This window comes from Bombina bombina, chromosome 2 (genome assembly GCF_027579735.1).
Source record: "Bombina bombina isolate aBomBom1 chromosome 2, aBomBom1.pri, whole genome shotgun sequence".
NCBI lineage: Eukaryota > Metazoa > Chordata > Amphibia > Anura > Bombinatoridae > Bombina > Bombina bombina.
Window position 1 is genome coordinate 952,402,897 of NC_069500.1, and position 24,757 is coordinate 952,427,653.

Below are 24,757 nucleotides of genomic sequence, written 5' to 3' on the forward strand. Positions count from 1 at the left end.
AGAAGAGTGTAGCAGATGAATAAAACACAAACTCCTCACCCTAACATTCAAGGTCCTCATCTATCTAACTATCTATCTAGCATTGAAGAGGTTCATATGCATCTGGGCACCTTCAGATCTTGTCTGATGTTACAGTATATTATGTGATAACATTACTGCTCACTGTCATTGACTGATCATTTATATGCTGAGTTAGAATCTCCAATCCCTCATTAACCCACTATACTACAAGGAAAGTTGGTGCTCCTAGAGGACAATACTGTGATGTTGCTAGCAAAGTGTTTTGGAGGCTTGATGAGGTTCTGCTGATTAAGGAGAGGTAGTGCTAACAGAGTAGTGTTGAGTTTTAATGTAATTCTTAAACTTGCAAAAGATAGACACTATAGATATGAGAGTCTTAGTGTAAAAGAATGGGAGCTCAGCACTCTTTTCAAATATCAATCAAATGTATTTGCATTATTGAATATTATTGAATAAACTGAAAAATCCATCCTATCATCATAGCACATATCTTATCACCTAAAAAGTGCAACTATATAGAAACAGTACAATACCAAACATAAAAGTAAAAGAAATGGGTAGAAACAGCTCTGATGGGAGACTACACATGCAACACCCTGCTGAACCAAACCCTATATACAATAGGTCTTGTCTGGCCAGGTATAACGTGGGGATCTATGCATGTATGATGTTCACAATGCTGCTAGTAACATTACTATTTGAATGGCATATAGTAGTAGAAGAGTTCATCTTTTATGCTTTAGCAGTTCCAAACTCATTAATTAGTAGGCAAGACACAGTACATGTATCTGTACGAATCAAAGCAAGCGTTTCAGTAAGTAGGCATTAAGGCAGTAAAGCATCCTCAAATTAGCAAAAGCAAGCTAGGTTAGTAGCATAGCGGGATATTGGCAGACATACGTATTAACAATGTCCCACATCAACTTGGTTGAGTTTTAATGTAAGGTTGTGTATTTTGGCAGAGTAGTGTTTTCTAGTATTGAGCAGAAATACACAATGTGCAGTTTACTGGGGTGGTCAATAGAACAGTCTAAAACACAATTAATGTAAGCAAGGTAATGATAAAGACAAATGAGGTACACTGACAGTATGAAATGTTTAACGCTAAGCGCCTTATGATATACAGTGTTGGTGTAAGTCTTTAGATGCAAAACAAATTTAAATGGACTGCTACTGACTTTGCTCATTAATCTGAACTTTCAGTTCCGTGACTGTGTATTGTGCAGTTATTATCACAGAAAACAGAATTGTTGAAAACTGTTTACTTACATATACTGGTTATAGATAGTCTGTGTATGCCGTCTTAATTAACCTTAAAGCACCAACTGTTTCAGAAAACATTGTAAGCATTTGTTTATGATTCCCATCACTGAATATCAAAATGTGCTTACTATAATAACTACGTCTATTTTAAAATATATGTTTCTTTCTTTTTTTCTAGGTGAAACATGGAAATTATGCTTTTGTGTGGGATGCAGCTGTGCTGCAATATGTGGCAATAAACGACCAAGACTGTTCTTTTTACACAATAGGGAATACAATTGCAGACAGAGGATATGGAATTGCTCTTCAGCACGGCAGCCCTTACAGAGATATCTTTTCACAAAGGTAAGTTTTGCTTTGTTCTGTGAATGAGAAAAAAATAATGCAGCCTGAATCTGAAATTTTTTGAGCTTATAATTTAAATTGTGGCTATGAGGGAACATTATTCATATAACTTCAAAGCATACATTTCAAATGCACTGAGGATAAACCAATGGCACAAGTTTATTAAAATGATGTTGTATGTGCCAAACAGTGGTAGTTGAACGCACTCCATTTACATACTTTCGACTTTCTATGGTAATTTTTTTCAATGTTATAATATTCTGTGAATAAATATATAAAGCAAGAAACGCTTAATAGGTTACCCAGAGACATTGTAAATTGAAATAATATAGTAATAGAAATATGCTCTAATGCATTAAAGTGTTTTACTGTTACAATACTCATTCTATTTATTTAACCTCCAAAAAAGGTTTAAACACATAGTTAAACACTGCTCTAGAGCGGCAATGCGTTTGTGCTCCTCAGTTGCACATGGGCTGGTGGGCCAATTCGAAATAGAATATGTGATTAAATGCTAGTCCTTAGTCAATGTCCAGCTCAAGAGTGGAAATATTTTGCCACAATCGTCAACTATGTGTTTATAATACGTGGTTAGAACACACAGTAGTGCAATGGTAAATGCTCTAGCACGTTAGAGGATTTTATTATTATTCTATTATGTCCCTTTATTTTTTAACTTATGGGAAAAAGCAAAGAATACATCCCAGACACACTTACAAAATGGTTAACGAAAAGAAAATATTTATTAACCCTTTAAGTGTGCACGATTACACATGGTCATCATCCACTCAATGTATTTAATGCGGATGACAACCAGACATCGTCATGCAGGGGGAAGGTGGCACTTTCGGAGCTCATTGGGCCCCAACCCCCCTTGAATTTACACCTAATCCCTGGTGGTCTAGGGCTCTGGGATTGCCTGGTGTATCCGGGAATGCTGGTGATGTCACCACACAAACCTCGGAAACCCAGAAGTGCTGAGAAGTAGAAGGGGGTTTAAGGCCTAGAAACCCCCAAAACCCACTGTTTGAAATGCATTTGCTTGGGGGTTTAAGTATAAACAATGAAAAAAATAAAAATAAAAGTGATATGAATACCCCTCTAACATGCCATAAAAAAAGACATAGAGACCCACAGGACCCCTTTTGTAAAGCCCCTAAGATCTCTTAAAAATAATGCCCCTATACAAGATTTAATTGCCAGGAGATCACTGTGGTAATAAATGAATAAATGTGCATTTATTTGCATAGAGGCTTATCGGAGGCTCTGTGTTCAGATCAAAGTTGCATAACTATACCAAAACCCTCTTATTTATATGTGGATAACCCATTATTTTTTACTATAGGGTTTAGGGGGGGAAAACTATTGTTAATAACCTTGTTTATTAACATTTTAATTAAAAAAAAAAAAAATCATACTTTTTGTTGCAGGTTTCTTACACATCATGATATATACATACAGTAATGGTATAACTTCAATCTGCTGACTCTCCTGGGGAAAAAAAATATATACTGTAAAATATATGTGTGTTTCTCACTGAAAAATTATCTAAAAACTGCAGAACAGCTCAGCAGTTAAATGGTTCAATAATAAGAGATTTAAGAAACACCAAAAAATTGTCAAGGTGTATAAAAATCGTAAAACAAAATTGTTCACCAAAAATCGTATTTTGTTAAAAATCTTTCTGTATCTAAATTACCCAGAAATAAATAGTATTATATATGCACAGCGTAAATCGTAATTTAAGTACACTGGATGTTCAAAATATGCATTGAAATTTGTATTTATAAGTAACAAATACAAAGCGTAATTGTTGTTTTTTTAAAAATGGGCTAAACATGGGCGTTCCATGGGCGTATATAAAATTCCCTCTCAAATCCCAGCTTAATTCTCTAAACATTTCTGCCTTACAGTTCTCACTGTTTTGTCTTGCAAATAAAAAACGTGGCAAGCATTTATCAAAATACTTAATACCCTAATAGAAAAGCACATGCATACAAAAATATAGGCTGTTGTAAGATGCTATACGCAGAAAGCGGCATAATGTGATTTATTTTGGCTACAGGATTTTAAAAGGGCACTCCTTGCTCACTGCTAACTTTGCCTTACACTTGGAAGTTTACCTTTCCAGCGAGTTCCATTAATTTCAAAAGGAGACATCTCGCCACTTACAGGGACTGCCCCTTTTTAAATATAATTGCACCAGGGCAACCCCTGCAAAGGTAAGTGTGAAAAACCACATCTGATCTGGCAAGGAATAGATAATTGCCCCTTGGTGTTATCTTCTGCACTAAGGGATTAAACCACAACTGTATTAAGAAATACAGTGCTAGAAAGCCCACTCAAAGTAACTGCTTTGTCTTTAAAGGTAAATGTGTAGGCAAAGGTAAAAATGTAGGCTTAATTGAGCTGCTTACAACAGTGAACAAATTGTTTAATTTTTTCCAATGTAAATTTGTCTGTATAAAATAATAAATAGTTCCTAAGCTTCCATCATTTGAATTCTGGGTATATAAAAATCAATACATATATAAACATAATAATTTTATGGTTTTTATTTTGCACTCTTCAGTCATGTACTAGAGTTTATAGAACAAAACAAAAAATGGACTGCGCTAGCACATATAATGGGTTAAACCAACAGAAAAAATGGGCTTTCTCCAAACCCAAAGCTGAAAATCTCTCAAAGATGTTAGATAGCTCTGATTCCTATAATAGGTACCTGAACCATCAAATATCTGCGGCGCTAAGAGAAAGCTTAAAACCCACTAATAAGGCCTTTTAATAAAACTAAATTATATATATATATATATATATATATATATATATATATATATATATATATATATATATATATATATAATAGCAGCTAAATATATATATAAAATAAACTGACTAAATATTATGTTCAACAGAAGTGATATAGCAAGGGTAAGTAATTTAATATATTCAAATTCATACACAATAAACGCAATGAAATAAGTGACTCAGTGAAATAAGGGACTCAGTGAAAAAATTCATGTACGGAATCATCAATACAATAGTAAAAGGTTAAAAATTGCTGCAATATAAAATAATAACATTAATCAATTCATGAATATACAGATGTAAATTCATGCACATAAAAATAAATACAGGTAGCCCTCAGTTTACGCCGGGGTTAGGTTCCAGAAGGAATGGTTGTAAATTGAAACCGTTGTAAATTGAACCCCAGTTTATAATGTAAATCAATGGGAAGTGAGGGAGATAGGTTCCAGGCCCCTCTCAAAATTGTCATAAGTAACACCTAATACATTATTTTTAAAGCTTTGAAATGAAGACTTTAAATGCTAAACAGCATTATAAACCTAATAAAATAATCACACAACACAGAATATATAATTAAACTAAGTTAAATGAACAAAAACATTTGCTAAACCGCATTATAAACCTAATAAAATAATCACACAACACAGACTTCACTTGCATTTTTCTGCAAACAGTTCTTTCTATGCATTCCAATCTGGACTGATTTATAGACAGGAAGATCTTGTTCCTTTGAAATCTGCTTGATAGCTCAGGTCTGGTTAAACTGATTAATTTCAGCTTGCTTGGCTTTGCTGCAACACAAGCGGACAGCTCCACCTACTGGCTATTTTAATAAATGCACTGCTTCTCAATGCTTTTCAATAGCAGTCACATGAAAAAAAAAAAGGTTGTTATTCTGAAACAGTGTAAATTGAACCGTTGTAAACCGAGGGCCACCTGTATACATAACCATCAAATGTGTATAATTGATACACAATACCGGAAGGTATTAGGAGCTTCAGGAGGAGTGTAGCACTTGCAAAACTGCTGCCATTTAGTGCTCCAGAAATGGGCCGGCTCCTAAGCATCCGTCCCCGCTTTTCAACAAAAGATACCAAGATAACGAAGAAAATTTGATAATAGAAGTAAATTAGAAAGTTGTTTAAAATCCCATGCTCTATCTGAATCATGAAAGAAAATGTTTGGGTTTCATATCCCTTTAATATTTTAGAAAAAGGAAATAAATGCATTTAATTTGAAAATTAAACATGAATAAAGGGACTGACTCAATCATGCATGTAATCATTTCTGTGCAAATTTTCATGTAATATTTAATATAATAAAATACACTTTAGAATCACGTGCATTTTTTAATTGCATCTATAAAAACAACATAGTTTTGGAAATAACAAAATAAAACTAATGTTTATATAAATATGTATGCACAGGCTCATTAAAGGGATATTAAACACTAAATAAATGATAGAATGATGCATTTAAAGAAATATTAGTCTGAGAATAACATGTAGATGTATTTTTTTTTAAAGTTTCATTAGCTGTTTAAATATTTGCAAATAAAGTGTAACATTTTACGGTCTATAAAACAATGGGTGCTGCCATGTTGTAACTTAGGTTACCTCCTCTGCTGTGTCCAATTAGGAACAGTTATAAATAAGTCACTTCTAACAGGAACTGAAAAGCTCACAATTTCAAAATGGAATTACAGGAAAAGGGAACAAAATAAATAAATAAAGTTTATAGCAGAGTTTAGTTTTTTTATGTATTCATATATCATGTTATATTAGCATCTCCAAGTGTTTAAGGTCCATTTAAAGGGCTGCCCAAGTCAAACCTTTCAATGTTCAGACACATCATACAATTTAGAAAAAAAAACTTTTAAATTAATCTGTCTTGTTATCCTTTGTTGAAACAGTTAATTTTGCTATGAGAGACCTGCCTAATAGATGATGCCAATAAAAAAGAAAGTACTCTTATTTGATAATATAATTAAATAATAAAAAATAGTTTGCTCTCTTCATTAGTAAAATGCAATAAAACAGCATTTAAAAATAGGGTTCATGTTAAAACAAAGATGTTTGGTGTTTGCAGTTAAAGGGACTTTTACGCCCACATTTTTTTTTTTTATGATTCAAACATTCCAATTTTCCTACAATGATCTATTATCTATTACAGCTAAAATTGTTTCAGCAACTGAAAACAAGAGAGATTAATTTGATAACACAAGTGCCTTACTGCTCCTAAGCATATCTAGATATACTTTATAACAAAAGACTCAAAAAGAACAAAGCAACTTAGATAATAGAAGTAAATTGGAAAGTTGATTAGACTTGCATGCTCTGTCTTAATCATGAAATTATAATTTTGACTGGTTATTCATATAAAAGAGCAGCATTCTAACGCGTTTCGCATTTTTTCTTTATTGTGAAATTAAAGATGTTAAAATGTAAACTTAATACACTGCATCAGTTGTGTGCCTTGTACTAAAATTTTCTTTCATGACTGATAGGGAATACAATTGTGCACAACTTTACGATTTACTTCCATTATCAAATTTGCATCATTGTTTTGTTGTATTTTGTTAAAACAGTAACAATATACTGATGAGAGCTCTTGGGAGGTAGCTAAGCATATCAAGTGAGCCAATGCGAATAAGCATATATGTGTAGCCGCCAATCAACAGCTTGCTCCCAAAAATGCGTTGCTGCTCCTGAGTCTACCTAGATATGCTTTTCAACAAAGTATAGCAAGAAAATAAAGCAAATCAGATAGCAGAAATAATTTGGAAAATTGGTAAAGAAAGCTCTGAATCATACTTTTGACTTTACTGTTCGTTTACATGAAACGGCTTTTACTTTGTATTATTTACGGTAATATAAATGTCATCATGTTTAAATGCTTCTCTTTCATAAGGTGATAGAACATTTTGGAGTGTGATGTCCCTTTAAGCGTAACAGTATAAGAACAAGACTTAAAAGATGAGAAATCTAGAAGAAGAAACAGTGTTTTACTTCCACCTATTAGTACTGGCAACTGAATCAGAGAGAGATTAGGCAGCTTTATTGAAATTCTAAAATTTAATTTAAACTTAATATACATTAATCCTCCAAAACCTAGTCAGAAAGGTGGAAAGGCAGAACAAAATTTGTTTCTAGAAATGTCTTTTTGGTGCTTTTTAAAATTAAAAAAAAAACTGTAACTTGCAAAAATATATTTATACCACCATTATTTATTGTGTGACTGTAATACCAATTGTTTTATGATATATTACCATTAAATAATTATATTAAAGGGACATTAAACAACTCTTGCATTTTTGTAAAAAAAAAAGGTGCTTTTTCTCCCTCTCCCTAGAGCAGTGCTTTCCAAACTGTGTGTCGGGACACACTAGTGTGTCGGCAGCAGTGTGTAGGTGTGTCCCTGCTTCAGCACAAATTTTTTTTAATTTTTTTTTTGGTTTCTGACTTTCCGCCTGCCTGCTAGGCATATCACATGATTGACACGTGATTGATACCTAGTGGGTCACAGATCATCTTAACCTATTGGCGCAGCTCAGTGGGAACTGAAAAAATTGGCGGCACATTGGCTCCTGACTGCACGTGTAGTCTCCTTAATTGGCTTGTGACTGCATGTGTAGTCAGTGAGTGGGACAGCAGTGTGTTTGCAGCGCGGGCAGTAGTCAATCGGACTCACCGAGCTCTGAGGGCGGCAGCTTAAACGCTGAGCTGAAGTCAGTGGGTTTTTTTTGGCAACTAGCTCCCAGTAGTGCATTGCTGCTGCTGCTCTTGATATATGGATAGGAAGTAGAAGCTTAAAAATGCTTGATGATAAAATGCGAGCGTCTTTATCTAATATTCCACCAAATATTCAGAAATTGTGTTCATCCCATCAACCTCATACATCCTATTAAAATAGTAAGTAGCTATTGGTGTTATTAAACGTTTTCATTCTTGCACATACTGTTACTTGTAAATACATTTAGTTATTATATCATTTATGTATGTGTCTGTATCTCTTAAAACAAGCTAGTTTAACCTCCTTTTTGCTAGTACAACTGAATTACTGTGTCGCGAAATGATGTAGGTCTAAAAAGTGTGTCACCAACATAACAAGTTTGGAAAGCTCTGCCCTAGAGAGACCAAAAAGCAAAAGCTCTACTGTTTTTCCTGCAGACAATTGCCTTAACCAGCTATTTGATTTGTAGGTTACAAAATTTGTTTTTTGGCCTCTCAAGGGAGTGTGGGAAAAATCACAGTTTTACACAAAACCAAGTGGTTTTTAACATACTGCTAAATATTTTGTGTTCCCTTCTTATCCACAACAGGTCCTATCTTTTCCTGCAAAAGGGTTATTAGGGTAAAAGATTATAAAACATTAAAACCTGAACAATATCTATTACAAAATGAGCTATATATTTTCAGCGAAACCATATCAGTGAAGTGGAATTCTATCTAATTTTATTGGAAGACATTTTTAAAGGGACACTGAACCCAATTTTTTTATTTTGTGATTCAGATAGAGCATGAAATTTTAAACAACTTTCTAATTTACTCCTATTATCAATTTTTCTTCTTTCACTTGCTTTCTTTATTTGAAAAAGAAGACTTTTTTTTGGTTCAGACCCATGGAAAGCACTTGTTTATTGGTAGGTGAATTTACCCACCAATCAGCAAGAACAACACAGTGTGTTCACCAAAAATGGGCCAGCATCTAAACTTTCATTCTTGCATTTCAAATAAAGATATCAAGAGAATGAAAATAATTTGATAATAGGAGTAAATTAGAAAGTTGCTTAAAATTGCATGCTCTATCTGAATCACGATAGAAAAAATTTGGGTTCAGTGTCCCTTTAAGCTTGTAACAAAACTTTATAAAGAGGACGGCAGCAATAGGAGGGTTATTTTTTTAACTAAATGACAAATCACAAAAGGTTTTGCAACATATTCAAGTTCAGTTTACTACAGTAGATTTTAGCTAGTGGGAGATGACTAGAGACGTGAGCATCAGGGACATTTTAAAGAGACATACTCATAATTAAAATAGATATTATAGTGGAACTTTATAACTAATTAAACAGAATCGTCTTAATCTGTGGCATATTAATGTACTCTTTTCCTGATCAATGTTATCTAAGGTACCTTGTTTTTTACATCACTGGAATAGATATCTTCAATTTAATTTAATCTAATAATTATATTATTTTAATTGGCTAGTCAGTGTGCACACAGTTTTATGCACATATATGTGCAGTGAATGACTGATGTCACACAAGAAATCACAGCCAATCACTGCTCACGTTTCTCCACAGAAGCGTGTGCATGCCAAATATTCCAATATTGACAGCTTATTGACATAATTATGTGGGCACATGAAAACCAGCATCCATTGTAAAAAAAAAAAAAAATAATTAAAAGAAAAATGTTTGCAGAAAATATATTGGAAGAAATGTTTCTGTAGATTGTAATACTGTTTTAAATAAATATCTGTAACAATACAATATAAATAGTATAGCAGCAATGGGAGGGTTAATTTTTAACTACATGACAAATAACAAAAGGTTTTGCAACATATGCAAGCTCAATCCATTGCACATATTTCAGTAAGTGGGAGATGTGGCCCTTTCTGCACCGGCCAGCGGTGGTGCCGATCGTTGGTGGGTGGGAGCCACAGCAGGGAGGCGGGTCGGCGGCCCATTGCCAGTGCATGTTCCGGATCCTGCACATGTCCGACGTGAGCATACAAGGAGGCGGGGCTCGGGAGTGTGCAGGCGATCATGCGCAAGCGATCATCAATCCACCAACGAAGGAGGGAGCCAAAGGAGGGAGAGGGGAAAGGGAATTTTTTTTGGGAAAAGGATCCAGGAGGGGGGTAGGGTATTGAGGGGGGGAAGCTATACTACAGGAAATGTTTTTTTATTTTTATAAAACAGGGGCAATTTTTTGTAAACTGGGTACTGGCAGATAGCTGCCAGTACCTACGATGGCGGCCAAACTAAACAAAAACACCTTTATTTTTATACTGGCAGACTTTCTGACAGTACTTAAGATGGTGGTGACAATTGTGAGGTGGGGGAGAAAAGAGAGCTGTTTGAGAGGGGTCAGGGAGGGATCAGGGGGTGGGATACGTCAGGTGGGAGGCTGATCTCTACACTAAAGATAAAATTAACCCTACAAACAACCTAATTAACCCCTTCACTGCTGGGCATAATACAAGTGTGGTGCACAGCGGCATTTAGCTGCCTTCTAATTACCAAAAAGTAATGCCAAAGCCATATATGTCTGCTATTTCTGAACAAAGGGGATCCCAGAGAAGCATTTACAACCATTCGTGCCATAATTGCACAAGCTGTTTGTAAATAATTTTAGTGAGAAACCTAAAGTTTGTGAAAAAGTTAACGATTTTTTTTTATTTGATTGCATTTGGCGGTAATATGGTGGCATGAAATATACCAAAATGGGCCTAGAGCAATACTTTGGGTTGTTTACTACACTACACTAAAGCTACAATTAACCCTACAAGCTCCCTACAAGCTACTTAATTAACCCATTCACTGCTGGGCATAATACAAGTGTGGTGCGCAAGCGGCATTTAGCGGCCTTCTAATTACCAAAAAGTAATGCCGAAGCCATAAATGTCTGCTATTTCTGAACAAAGGGGATCCCAGAGAAGCATTTACAACCATTTTGCCATAATAGCACAAGCTGTTTGTAAATCATTTCAGTGAGAAACCTAAAGTTTGTGAAAAAGTTAACAATTTGTTTTATTTGATCGCATTTGGCGGTGAAATGGTGGAATTAAATTTACCAAAATGGGCCTAGATCAATACATGGGTTGTCTACTAAAAAATATATATATATATATATATATATATACATGTCAAGGGATATTCAGGGATTCCTGACAGATATCAGTGTTACAATGTAACTATCGCTAATTTTGAAGAAAAAAAATGGTTTGGAAATAGCGCTACTTGTATTTATTGCCCTATAACTTGCAAAAAAAAAAAAACAAAGAACATGTAAACATTGGGTATTTCTAAACTCAGGACAAAATTTAGAAACTATTTAGCATGGGTGTTTTTTTTTGTGGTTGTAGATGTGTAACAGATTTTGAAGGTCAAAGTTAGACAAAGTGAGTTTTTTTCCATTTTTTCATCATATTTTATAAAAAAAATTATAGTACATTATAAGATATGATGAAAATAATGGTATCTTTAGAAAGTCAATTTACTGGAGAAAAAAACAGTATATAATATGTGTAGGTACAGTAAATGAGTAAGAGGAAAATTACAGCTAAACACAAACACAGCAGAAATATAAAAATAGCCCTGGTCCTTAAGGTTAAGAAATTGAAAAATGGTCTGGTCCTTAGGGGGTTAATTGACTATATTACAGATTACCTCATAAGGAACTACAAAACAATGAATATTTTACAAACATAATGACAGTAACTAGCCTTGTCTACTCCAGTAACAAGTCCTGATTGTATTCTCCAAATAAGGCAAAGGGTGGGTGGAGTTTTTTTATTGAAAAAAATTTGCATTAAACATGTGTTAATGTGTTCTAAATATGTTCAAACTCATCCAGTTTGTTATTATATTGCAAGACTGAAGAAAAGTCTTGTGATTCCAATTAAAATGTTAATTAAAACCATTTAAGTGACTTCCATTTAGACATACCTCAAGTGGCATAAAACATTTTGAGTTATGTGCATATTATAAAAGGTTCAACTGAGTTAAAACAGTGTATGAAAAGTGTATAAGTATTTAAATAAAATTTCCAAAAATCACTTACACTTTAGTGTTGCCATGTGTAGCTTGCTCCACCCCCTTTTCAGTGTCCTTCTCCAAACCTTCTAGAGTCAAGTAACATCAAGTGTGCACATGAGGATAACTACTTATGCAAGTAAAGGTGGTTGAGGAGGGACAGCAGGTACTGCTAATTTTTGTTGACATGGGGATAATGTCACATGCTTTGTAGAAAGCTTTAGCATTATACTGTGCACTGCTTTAGTCAGGTGTCATGTGACTCTGCCCCCTACCATGCACATGCACAAGTGCATTCTGCAGAAGCTATGGCCTGGATAGCACCCTCCATATATTGAAATGCCCAGGGGGGAGCTTGCTACAAACAAAACTATGCCAGAATTTAAAGGGTTAATAGGGTTAAAACAGAAACAGTTTTGCAGGTAAACTTTGGCTGCATTATATATTTAGAAACTTATGTAAATTCCTACTGTTTTATGTCCCTTTAATACATGACTTCAGTGTCCCTTTAAACCAGACCCAGTAAGAGCTTTATTCTTCAGCAGTTATTTCAATCCAATGACCACATTAAACCAAAAGAACAGTCTACCTCTGATGCCACTGACTTTGAATAGGTGAATAATTTATTACCTTGAGCAAGTAATTTTATCTCTATGTGCTTCAAGCACCAGAAATTGATTCTATGGTCTATTTATTCCATAAATATTATATGGCATTCCATGGTATCTGCTTGAACTCACAGTATATTCTGTATAGTTTATGAAAAAAGCTCAGACATTCCTACTCATAAATAAAATAGATCTTATAGTGCAATTTTATAATTAATTAAACATAATCTTTATAATCTGCAACATATTAATCTGCTCTTTTCCATTACAATTTTATCTAAGTGACCTTGTTTTGATGATATCCCTTTAATGGGGTAGTCAGTGTGCACACTGTTTTATGAACATGCATGTGCAGTGAGTGAGTGTGTTGTCACATGAGAAGACACAGCCAATTACTGCATTCCAACTATATTAATATAGAGATAATATTGATATAATTATGTGGGGATATGAAAACTAGCATCTTTGTAAAAATGCATAAAGCAAAATACTTCTTTTAAAGGGATAGTAAATACCTTGTAATTACAAGGCATTTCTGTTTTGCTGTAGAATAACATATCAGCCAAGTCTAAATGTTGTTTTTTGTTTTTTCAAATAACATCTTTGTAGTGAAATTGTTGATCAATAGCAGAACTCCAATTACCATTTGCTTTTTATGGAGGATTCAATCTGGGCTTTGGTCTACTGACAAGTCCAGCAAAGGACATAATGTTAGTATAAAGATCATCATTTTGTAGTTTTTATCAGCTAAATCAAATTAGGGAAAGATATGTAGAAAGGTTAGCCTTGAAAAGTTAGTAGGGTGCATTTTAACTTATGAGAATTACACAAAACTATACATTTTATATAAAAATCTCAAGTTATTTAATATCCATTTAAAAACAAAACTATTTGCAGAAAATATATTACATTTTAGGAATATTCTACTTAAAGGGACAGTCTACACCAGAATTTGTATTGTTTAAAAAGATAGATAATCCCTTTTTTTTACCCATTTCCCCGTTTTGCATAACCAATACTTTTATATTAATACACTTTTACCTTGTTTCTTAGCCTCTGCAGACTGCTCCCTTATCTCAGTTCTTTTGACAGACATGCTTTTTAGCCAATCAGTGCTCTACAAGAGTGAGTACAATGTTATCTATATGACACACAAACTAGCAGTGTCTAACTGTAAAAAACTATCAAAATGCACTGAGATAAGAGGCAGTTCAACAGCTTATAAATCTAGCATATAAACCTGCATAGGTTTAGCTTTCCACAAAGAATACCAAGAGAGCAAAGCAAATTTGATGATAAAAGTAAATTAGAAAGTTGTTTAAAATTGCATGCCCTATTTAAATCATGAAAGTTTAATTTTGACTAGACTGTCCCTTTTAATGAAAACATTTCACTTTACTGTCTTTTTTATATATTCATTGCTTTGCATTCTATTTATTTTTTACTTTAAAGAAAATGCATACAAATCTATTATTACAAATAAAGTCACTCTTAATGAAAATAGTACACTGTCCAACAGGATTCAATATTCTACTGGGAAATTACCAAATTGAATCCATTTACTAATGGTGTTTGGCCTTGACACATATAGTAATTTCTTTCTATCTCTATAAATCAACTCACAAAAAGTTAAAATGTCATCTAGCTAGCTTTGTCCTTGATCTTTGTACTTCTAAATAGAATACTTGGTAATCTTCAAATTCACCTAATTTGTGAGCTGCAAGCACATTGGTTCAATATCTAATATGTTAGAAGGCAATTGCTCTTAATGTCTGCTTGCTGTCGATATTAGTAATGAAAGACTTCTTAGTGTACACATCGTTCCTCCACTTTCTTCTCCTTTCCTTACAATGCATTTACTGGGCAACATTTTTTTACACATTGACACTCAAATCTCTGGAATATTATGTCAAAGGGACAAGATGCAGACTTAAAGGGACAGTGTACTATAAAATAGTTTTTCCCTTAATGTGTTTCCAAATACTTTTTTTACCAGCAGCAGAGTATACAATGTATGAAATTTGCTTTTTAAGGTTTATTTGTGTATATGAATTAGCTGATTTTGTGTTTTGAAGCCACAACCTAATAAAATGGGTTGAGTTTGTAGATATAATCTGATCTAATTACTTTATCAGATTGTGTACATATACCTGCTTCTTTATCTTATATCTGTCCGTAAACCAAAGACCAATGCTTGGAGAGAACAATGGAAATTAACATTTTATTACCTTATCTCTTCTATACCCCACTGGGAGTGTAATTTCTTCTACTGGCTGTGTTTACACAGCTTGGCCTTAAGGCCAAAAACTTTCAGGATAGGTGGAGATACCACAGGCTATATCAACTATTTCATATGCATATATAAGGGTAATGGAAATACTTGTAATCAATTTAATACACTCCAGCAGGTAAAGTGGATCATTAGGAACAAATTAAAGGGGAGAACATTTTTGAGTTATCTGTCCCTTTAAAGGGGCAATAACACCAAAATTAAACTTTTGTTATTCAGATAGTGCAAACAAATAGAAACAACCTTTCCATTTGCTTCTGTTATCTAATTTGCTTTGTTCTATGGTTATCCTGTGTTGAAAAGCATACATAGGTAGGTTCAGGCTCAGCAATGCACTACTGAGAGCTAACTGCTGATTGGTGGCTGCACATATATGCTTCTTGTCATTGGCTCACCCAATGTGTTCAGATACCTTACAGTAGTGCATTTCTGCTCCTTCAACAAAGAGAATGAAGCAAATTTGATAATAGCAGTTAAATGGAAACGTATTTAAAATGGTATGCTCTATCTGAATCATGAAAGCAACAATTTGGTTTTCATGCCCCTTTAATACGGGCTCTTAAATAAATGCACATAAACTGGGTAAACTGGTGTTAACATAAATCATCTCCATACATTTTAATGGGGATTCTTGTTATTATGGTTAGCTAGGGTGAGCAATGCAAAAACTGCTCTAACAACAGAGCACATCATTTATATAATATCCCTTCAATTATATGTAAACAAACTGACAATATTGTAAAAAAAAAAATTAAATTCTTTAATTTATAAAGAGACAGGGTACAAAAAACAAAAAGTAGAGGGAAACACAGGATATTATAACCAGACGTGCAGTTTTTTATATAAATGGTACATGGTATCTTAAAGGGACAGTTCACCAAAAAACTTTCTCCCCTTTAAATTATTCCCAATGATCCTTTTTACCTGCTAGAGTGTATTAAATTGGTTGCAAGTAGCTCCTTTACTCATATTTCAGTATTTGAAATAGCTGATTTAGCTTGTGGTTTCCCAACCTATACTGAAAGTTTTGATACTGGCGTATACGCTATTGACAAGCCTAAGTAAACACAGCTAGCAGAAGAGATTACACCCTCAGTGGGGGGCATGATCGTTAAGTAATAAAATAATAATTTCCATTGTTCTCTCTATGTATTGAGCTTTGGTGTTCCAGACAAATATAAGATAAGGAAGCAAGTCTGTGTACATAAAAGTGATAACATAATGAGATCTGATATTACCTGAAGCTCAACCCATTGTAATAGGCTGTGGTTTCAAAGCACAAAACCAGCTACTTCAGATACACAAATTAACCCGAAAATGCAATTTCTCAAATATTTTATACTCTGCAGTTGGTATAACAAGTCATTTAAAATACATTTATGGAAAAACAATTTTACAGTGTACTGTCCCTTTAATATCTGTGTTAAGTTGAAACTAATAATTGTACTTTCTGTCTAAGTTTTCTCTTATATACCCATACCTCGGGAAAACAAAAAACAACAACATGTCAATACAAAGAAACAAACATACAAAAAAATACAAAAATGTAATTTCCCCCCTCTCTCCCTCTATAGCCCAGTCTATAAATTCTGCCACATTCCAGGTAGGACTAAGTCTGTGTTTCTAAATGGGAATATAATAATGTCTTGTTCTTCCTTAGAAAGTGATTTAATGAAAATTGACCATTTTCCAAAAAAGGACCACACTTGTAGTTCTAAATTGGTATCTGTGTCTCTCTGTTCGATGATACATTATTGATGATGATGCATTATTTCTGTAATTATTTCTGTAAATTTAGGTATTGCTTATCTTTCCACTTGTGGAAGATGAGGCTTCTTATGCACAAAATGAAAGAATTAATAAGTTTATTATTAGAGAGGTCTATGTTACAGGGAGAGAGAAGGACTATGTTATTCTTAGAAAAAGTAAAATGAGATATCTTTAAAACCATATTAATCCAGTATTCTAACTTTAACCGCAATTGTTTTATCCCATAGCATATGCATTACATCAGCTCCTAGTAATTTACATTTAGGGCATTTGTTGAAATCTAAATTGTACCTCTTATGTCCCTTATATGGAGTGTAATAGGTCATATACAAAAGTTTAAGATGTGATTCTCTCCAGGAGGCCAATTGTGTGGTTTCATGCACCCTGTTAATAGAATGCTTTATGTCATGAATATGAAGATTTACAAGTAGAGTTTGCCACTCATTCACAATAAGTTAAGTTTTCATCTCTTCTAAGTCCCAGTAAGATTTTGTACCAGGGAGAGAGAGTACTAATTTTTATACAAGAATCTAATTTTACCCAAGTACAATTCCACCCATGTAGAGTAGTAATATTAAGGATATAGTATCTTATCTGAAGACAGGCAAATAAATCTTTATTGCCTAAAAGATACTCTTCTTTCAGGTTGGAGAAAGATTTGACTATTTTTAAATTAAAATCTACAAATTGCACAAACGGGCCCATTTTTTAAACACTTTCGTATAAATTCCTGGAGTAAATTCAGGGTTCCCCGTGGTAATCTAATAATTAGAAATTGCGTAAGAAGACCCATTTTTGCACATATCTTTTGTCAAGCTAGCAGTAAATTATATATCGAGCTTATATTTTTAATTTATCTAGGAATAGTTTTAAGATTACAGTGAAGAAGGGCTATAGGTGAATATGGATTTAAAACATTTTCTTCAAGGTCTAACTGAGAAAAATAGTTTGAATTTCCAAGCCAACCTACAACAAATTTCGCCAAAGAAATTAAGCTATACAATTCCAGGTCGGGAAGTGCCAGACCACCATGCTCTTTTCCCAAAAATAGTCTTTCCTATATCTTTCCTATATTATATGAGGGGAGTCCACGGCTTCATTTCTTACTTGTGGGAAATACAGAACCTGGCCACCAGGAGGAGGTAAAGACACTCCAGCCAAAGGCTTAAATACCTCCCCCCCCCCCCTTCCCTCATATCCCAGTCATTTTTTCGTCACAGGAGGTTGGCAGAGAAGTGTCAGAAGATACGGAGTAATTCCTTATGAAGGGTATCTACCCTTTGAAATGGGACTGGAGTTTTAAGTAGTCTTGTCAGCCTCTAAGTGAGAGCATTGACGAAAGTTAGGGTCTGGAGATGCAGGGAGAGTCTTTCTGCGAAACCATCCAGACTCGTATTAACATAACAGCTCCTAAGCAATCAGTGTTCATGAGTTTCACTGCCTGCTTTCATCACTCAAGTCCATGCCAGGAGCAATGCTACAAGACTGTCACACTTGAGAGGCTGTGTTTCTGTTCCACAGCATAGATTCCGGTAAGATCGTTTAATTTTTTACACATATGGTAACGCTAGAAAACAGGGTCACAGTGTGGCTCCTTTTATCTATATTGAATCAAGGGTTAATATCTCCTGAGGGGGGATTATTGAACAGTGGGGATTAATCTCATACATTTTTATTTGATTTATACTGCGTTATGTGTGAGATGTTTCTGAGGCTCATAGGCTGAGGTTGGAACATACAGGTTACTTTCACTTTAGAGCTGCGCAGCTTTACAAGCTTGGTGCGCTTTTCCTTAGCAGAGTCGGTCCTAGGTTGCGTTCCATGTGAAAGGGTGTGGTCATAGTTTCTCTTCCTACTCTCCGACCATGCTGGTTATCGGAGAAAAGTGGCTTACTCTGTGTGCCTGGGTCATAGGAGGTATTGAGTGCCCCAGCTATTGGGGGTATAAAGGTGCTGTTTTTATATTTTATATAACGTTCGTTATTGTTATATTAGGACATAACCCATAGCTATGGAGGATTCTGACGTTTTAGAGGGTATTCCCTCTATACCTAAGACTAATGCCTGCTTATATTGTGAGGGGGCTGAGGTATACCCGGCCTCTCAATTATGTTCCACATGCCTAGAAAAAGTGATTATGTCAAAAAAGGTTAACATGTTTGATACCACTGAGCCTTCCACCTCTGATGAGTCCCCGTCCCGTGAGGTGCGCACCCTGCTTTCATCTCCTAAAACACATGCAGTTTCCCATAGCATGTCTGATTCTCCATCTGGAGGAGGCCTTTTACCTCCAGACTTCACTGTGCAGTTACAAACGGCAGTGTCTGCGGCCATTAGTGCTTTACTTCGTCCTGGTAAGCACAAGTGAAAGGTCAAATATTGCTATCCTATAGCTGATAGACGGTTATCTGATGATGCAGTTCTTTCTGATACTTCAGAGTGTGAACTTTCTGGGTCTGAATCGGCTGCCTCTAAGCCTCCGATTGCGGAGGAACCATATTTTAGATTTAAGATGGAGCACTTGCGTTTTCTCTTAAAGGAAGTTTTGGCTACCTTAGAGGTTCCAGAGGCCAAACTGCCTGAAGAACATTTAATTCCTAAACTTGATAGAGTTTACGAAGACAGGGTTGCTCCTCAGGGTTGCTCCTCAGACTTTTCCTGTTCCTGTAAAGATGGCAAACATTATTAAGAACGAATGGGAGAGGATTGGTTCTTCCTTCATCCCTTCGTCTGCATTTAAGAAACTGTTCCCGGTCCTGGACTCTCATTTGGCATTGTGGGGTTCCGCCCCTAAGGTGGATGGCACTGTCTCCATGCTTGCAAAATGCACTACTATCCCACTGGAGGATAGTTCGGCGTTCAAAGAGCCCATGGATAAAAAGATGGAAACTCTGTTAAGAAAGATGTTTCAACATTCGGGATATTTATTTCAACCAGCGGTGGCAGTTGCCGCGGTTGTGGAAGCGGCTACCTACTGGTGTGACTCCTTATCATAATTGATCGAGGTGGAAGGTCCCCTCGATATTATTCTGGATATAATTAAGGCTTTAAGGGTCGCTAATTCTTTTATTTGTGATGCGAATATTCAAATTATTAGTTTAAATGCTAAAACTGCTGGGTTTTCTGTTCAGTCCAGACTTCTTTCCCTTCCGTTCAAGGGTAAGATTTTGTTTGGTCCAGGCCTGGACTCCATTATTTCCACAGTTACAGGAGGCAAGGGTGCCTTCCTACCACAAGATAAAAAGAACAGATCTAAGGGACATTCTAATAATTTTTGTTCCTTTCATTCTGATAAATCCCAGCGGCAGCAATCCTCCGCTAAGACCGAGCAACCTAAGACTTGGAAGCCGGTGCAGTCCTCAAATAAGTCCAAGCAGAGAAAGAAGCCTGCTGAGACTAAATCAGCATGAAGAAGGTCACCCCCGGTCCATCTATGGCTCAGGTAGGGGGCAGACTTTTGCTCTTCTCAGAAGCTTGGTTCAGGGATGTGCAGGACCTTGGGTCCTGGAGGTCATTGCTCAGGGTTACAGAATTGGGTTCAAGTCTCTTCCACCCAGGGGAAGATTCCTTCTCTCAAATCTGTCATCAAAACCAGAGAAGAGGGATGCATTTCTGGGGTGCATTCGGGATCTGTCCTCCTTAGGAGTAATTGTCCCAGTTCCCGTAGAGGAACGAGGCTTGGAATACTACTCAAACCTTTTCGTGGTCCCAAAAAAGGAGGGAACTTTCCACCCGGTTCTGGACCTAAAGTGCTTAAACAAGTTTCTGAATGTCCCCTCATTCAAGATGGAGACGATAAGGTCTATCCTTCCCTTATTACAGAAGGGACAATTCATGACCATTATAGATCTGAAGGATGTTTATCTTTATGTCCCAATCCACAGGGAATACTTTCAGTTCCTAAGGTTTGCCTTCCTGGACCAGCACTTCCTGTTTATTGCTCTTCCATTTGGCCTAGCTACTGCCCCAAGAATTTTCACAACGGTTCTGGGGGCACTCTTAGCCGTGGCCAGAACCTAGGGCATTGCAGTAGCACCTTACTTGGACGATATTCTGGTACAAGCACCATTCTTTGTCTAGCGGAAGAACATTCAGAATTTCTTCTCTCTCTTCTTTGATCCAATGGATGGAAGATAAACTTAGAAAAGAGTTCTCATATTCCAAGCACCAGGGTAGAATTCCTGGGTACTATAATAGACTCACTAGTCATGCGGATATTTCTTTCAGACCAGAGATGCTGAAAGCTGGCTTTGGCATGTCTTGCCCTCCAAACCTCCTCAAGGCCCTCTATGGCGCAGTGTATGAAGGTGATTGGTCTCATGGTGTCCAGCATGGACACAATTCCCTTTGCCAGGTTCCGTCTCAGACTGTTACAGCTGTGCATGCTGAGACGGTGGAAAGGCAATCATTCGGATCTGTCTCAACAGATCTCTCTGGACAACTGGTCGAGAGAATCCCTCTCTTGGTGGCTCTGTCCAGATCACCTGTCCCGAGGGACATCCTTTTTAAGACCATCCTGGGAGATTGTGACTACAGATGCGAGTCTCTCAGGATGGGGAACAGTTTGGGGAGCCAAGAAGGTTCAGGGCCTTTGGTCTCGGGAGGAGAGCTCTCTTCCGATCAACATTCTGAAACTTCGAGCAATCTTCAATGCTCTGAGGGCTTGGCCCCGTCTGGGTTCCTCCAAGTTTATCAGATTCCAATCAGACAATATTACATTGTTGGCTTACATCAACCACCAGGGAGGAACGAGGAACTCCCAAGCAATGAGGGAGGTATCTCGTATTCTGGAGTGGGTGGAGGCCCACAACTTTTCGCTGTCAACAATCCATATTCCAGGTGTGCACAACTGGGAAGCTGATTTTTTCAGCAGACAATCCTTCCATCAGGGGGAATGGTCTCTCCATACCGAGGTGTTTGCGGAGATATGCAACAGGTGGGGGACACTGGAGATAGATCTCATAGTGTCCCATCTCAGTACCAAGCTACCCAGGTATAGGTCGAGATCTAGGGATCCTCAGGCGGAGCTAATAGATGCATTAGTGGTGCCTTGGAGGTTCAGTCTAATATACCTTTTTCTGCAACTACCTCTCCTTCCTCGAGTAGTGGCTCGCATCAAGCAGGAGCGGCATTAGTGATACTGATTGGTCCATCGTGGCTGCAAAGGATGTGGTTCGCGGATATAGTGGGGAAGTCGTCATCTCCTCCATGGAAGTTACCTTGTTGCAGGGATCTGCTGGAACAAGGTCCTTTTGTTCTTTAAAATCTAGATTCTCTGAGGCTGACTGTTTGAAGATTGAACGCTTAGTCCTAGCCAAGAGAGGTTTCTCTAAAAGAGAGTTATTGATACTCTCATTCAAGCTCGTAAGCTGGTTACTCGTCACATCTATCATAAGGTGTGGAGGACCTACTTATTCTGGTGTGAAGAGCGTGAATAAGGTCAGGGTTTCCAGGATTCTTTCCTTTATCCAGGATGGTCTGGAGAAGGGCCTTTCTGCTAGCTCCCTTAAGGGACAGATTTCGGCCCTATCTGTTTTACTGCACAAGAGGCTCGCTGAGCTTCAAGATGTTCAGTCTTTTGTTCAGGCTCTTGCTAGAATCAGGCCTGTGTTTAGATCTAGCGCTCCTCCTTGGAGTTTAAATATTGTTCTTAACGTTTTGCAGAAGACTCCGTTTGAGCTTATGCATGTAGTTGACATCAAATTACTGTTTTGGAAGGTTCTTTTTCTACTTGCTATTGCTTGGTGTGCAGACTGCAGAGTCTCTGAAATGGCTGCCTTGCAATGTGAGCCTCCTTATCTAGTATTTCATGCTGATAATGCTGTTCTTCATACTGGGTTAGGTGTTCTTCCTAAGGTCGTTTCAGATCATAACATCAATCAGGAGATTGTGGTTCCGTCCTTATGTCCTAATCCTTCTTCTTCAAAGGAATGGTTACTTCATAATTTGGATGTGGTTTGGGCCTTGAAGTTCTATCTTCAGGCTACGAAGGAGTTTAGACAGACTTCTTCTTTGTTTGTTGTCTATTCTGGGAAGCGTAGGGGGCAGAAGGCCCCGTCCACTTCCTTATCTTTTTGGTTGAGGAACATTATTCGCTTAGATTATGAGACAGCAGGACATAAGCCTCCTCAGAGGATTAAGGCTCATTCAACTAGAGCAGTGGCTTCCTCTTGGGCCTTCAAGAAAAAGCCTCTATGGATCAGATTTGTAGGTCGGCTACCTGGTCCTCTTTACATACCTTTTCTAAATTTTATAAGTTTGACATTTTTGCTTCGGCTGAAGCAGCTTTTGGGAGAAAGATGTTGCAGGCTGTGGTGCCCTCAGAATAGGGTCCGCCTCCTTTTGCCCTCCCGTTTTTTTCATTTAGTGCCCTCTACAGCTTGGTATTTGTTCCCACAAGTAAGGAATGAAGCTGTGGACTCTCCTCATATTAAGAAGGAAAACATGAATTATGCTTACCAGATAATTTCCTTTCCTTCTGTATGAGTAGAGTCCACAGCCCCTGCCCGTATTCTCCGAAGGGCGGACCTAAATTTTGTTTTATTCTTTGGGCACCATTTATACCCTGATATTTCTCCTATTGTTCCTTGTTCCCTTGGCAGAATGACTGGGATATGAGGGAAGTGGGGAGGTATTTAAGCCTTTGGCTGGGGTGTCTTTGCCTCCTCCTGGTGGACAGGTTCTGTATTTTCCACAAGTAAGGAATGAAGACGTGGACTCTCCTCATACAGAAGGAAAGGAAATTATCTGGTAAGCATAATTCATGTTTTTCAAAGCAATTCTAGGTCTTTTCCCTTGCCATATAAAGTATGATAATGATGAATAGAAATTGCAGAGATCTTTTTTTTTAAGAATTATTGGAATATTCTGAATTACATAAAGAATCTTAGGAAAAGAGATCATTTTGAACATGGCAACTCTTCTTGAAATGTTTAACGGCAAATTATGCCAATAGTGCAGATCTTCTTTGACTTTAGAGAGTATTTTTGTGATGTTTAAGGTATACCAGGTACGCTGATCTCGCAAAACATTAATACCAAGATATGTAAATGAATGTGTTGCAACTTTAAATGGTATAGGTACTATAGAGGGATGATGTTCCTTGAGCCAAAAAAAAATCTGATTTCATAGTATTTACTTTATAACCAGAGAATGAACTAAATATTTCAATCTCTTGTAGAAGTTGCGGAATATTCCTAGAAATATTAGAAATATAAATTAAAAGGCCGTCTGCATAAAGGGCAACCTTAATTTCTAATACCTTAAAATCTCTGATGGATAGCTATGGCTAAAGATTTTATGGCTATGATAAATAAGAGAGGTGAAAGCGGACAACCCTGCCTAGTCCCTTGTTTTAAGGTTATGTTCCCTGTTAATACCTTCTTTTAGCATTTTACTACAAATAGGAGAGAGCTCTTTTCTTTTATTAAGAGTTTTTATAGGAGAAACCTTGAAATATATATTTTTTTAACAATTATTTTTTTCCGAAAATATTGAAGAAGTATTTTCTCCTGAAAATTTAGAATTTTAGCAACAACTGGTCTAGGTCTGTTACTCCCATCACTATTAGAAACATTTTTGCCTATTCTGTGTGCTCTTTCCACAATAATAGGAATAGAAGATGCAAGAATTTCCATTAAGGAGGGGAGTGTTACAGAAACAAATGTTATTAGATCTTCATATTCCTTTGATTCAGGGATCCCAATTAGCCTGATATTTTTCCTTCTGCACGATTTTCAAAATCTTCTAACTTTGTTTGAAGTTTTAAGGTCATACTTTGATTCTCTGCCAAATGAGTTTTCTGTAAAACATTAGTGTCCTCTAGATCAGACACTCGTTGTTCTAATTCTGATACACGGGTAGAGTATTCTCTAACCTCCTGTCTCAGAG

General features: G+C 36.3%; 1 protein-coding gene across 1 annotated transcript in view; it reads left to right on the forward strand.

Annotated features, from left to right (window-relative positions):
- The window catches only part of GRID2 (glutamate ionotropic receptor delta type subunit 2), a 2,072,895-nt gene that overhangs the window by 1,878,688 nt on the left and 169,450 nt on the right, over positions 1-24,757 (forward strand). The window contains exon 15 of the mRNA XM_053700169.1: positions 1,463-1,629. Coding sequence (XP_053556144.1) covers positions 1,463-1,629 — 167 coding nt within the window. The remainder of the gene's footprint in view (positions 1-1,462; positions 1,630-24,757) is intronic.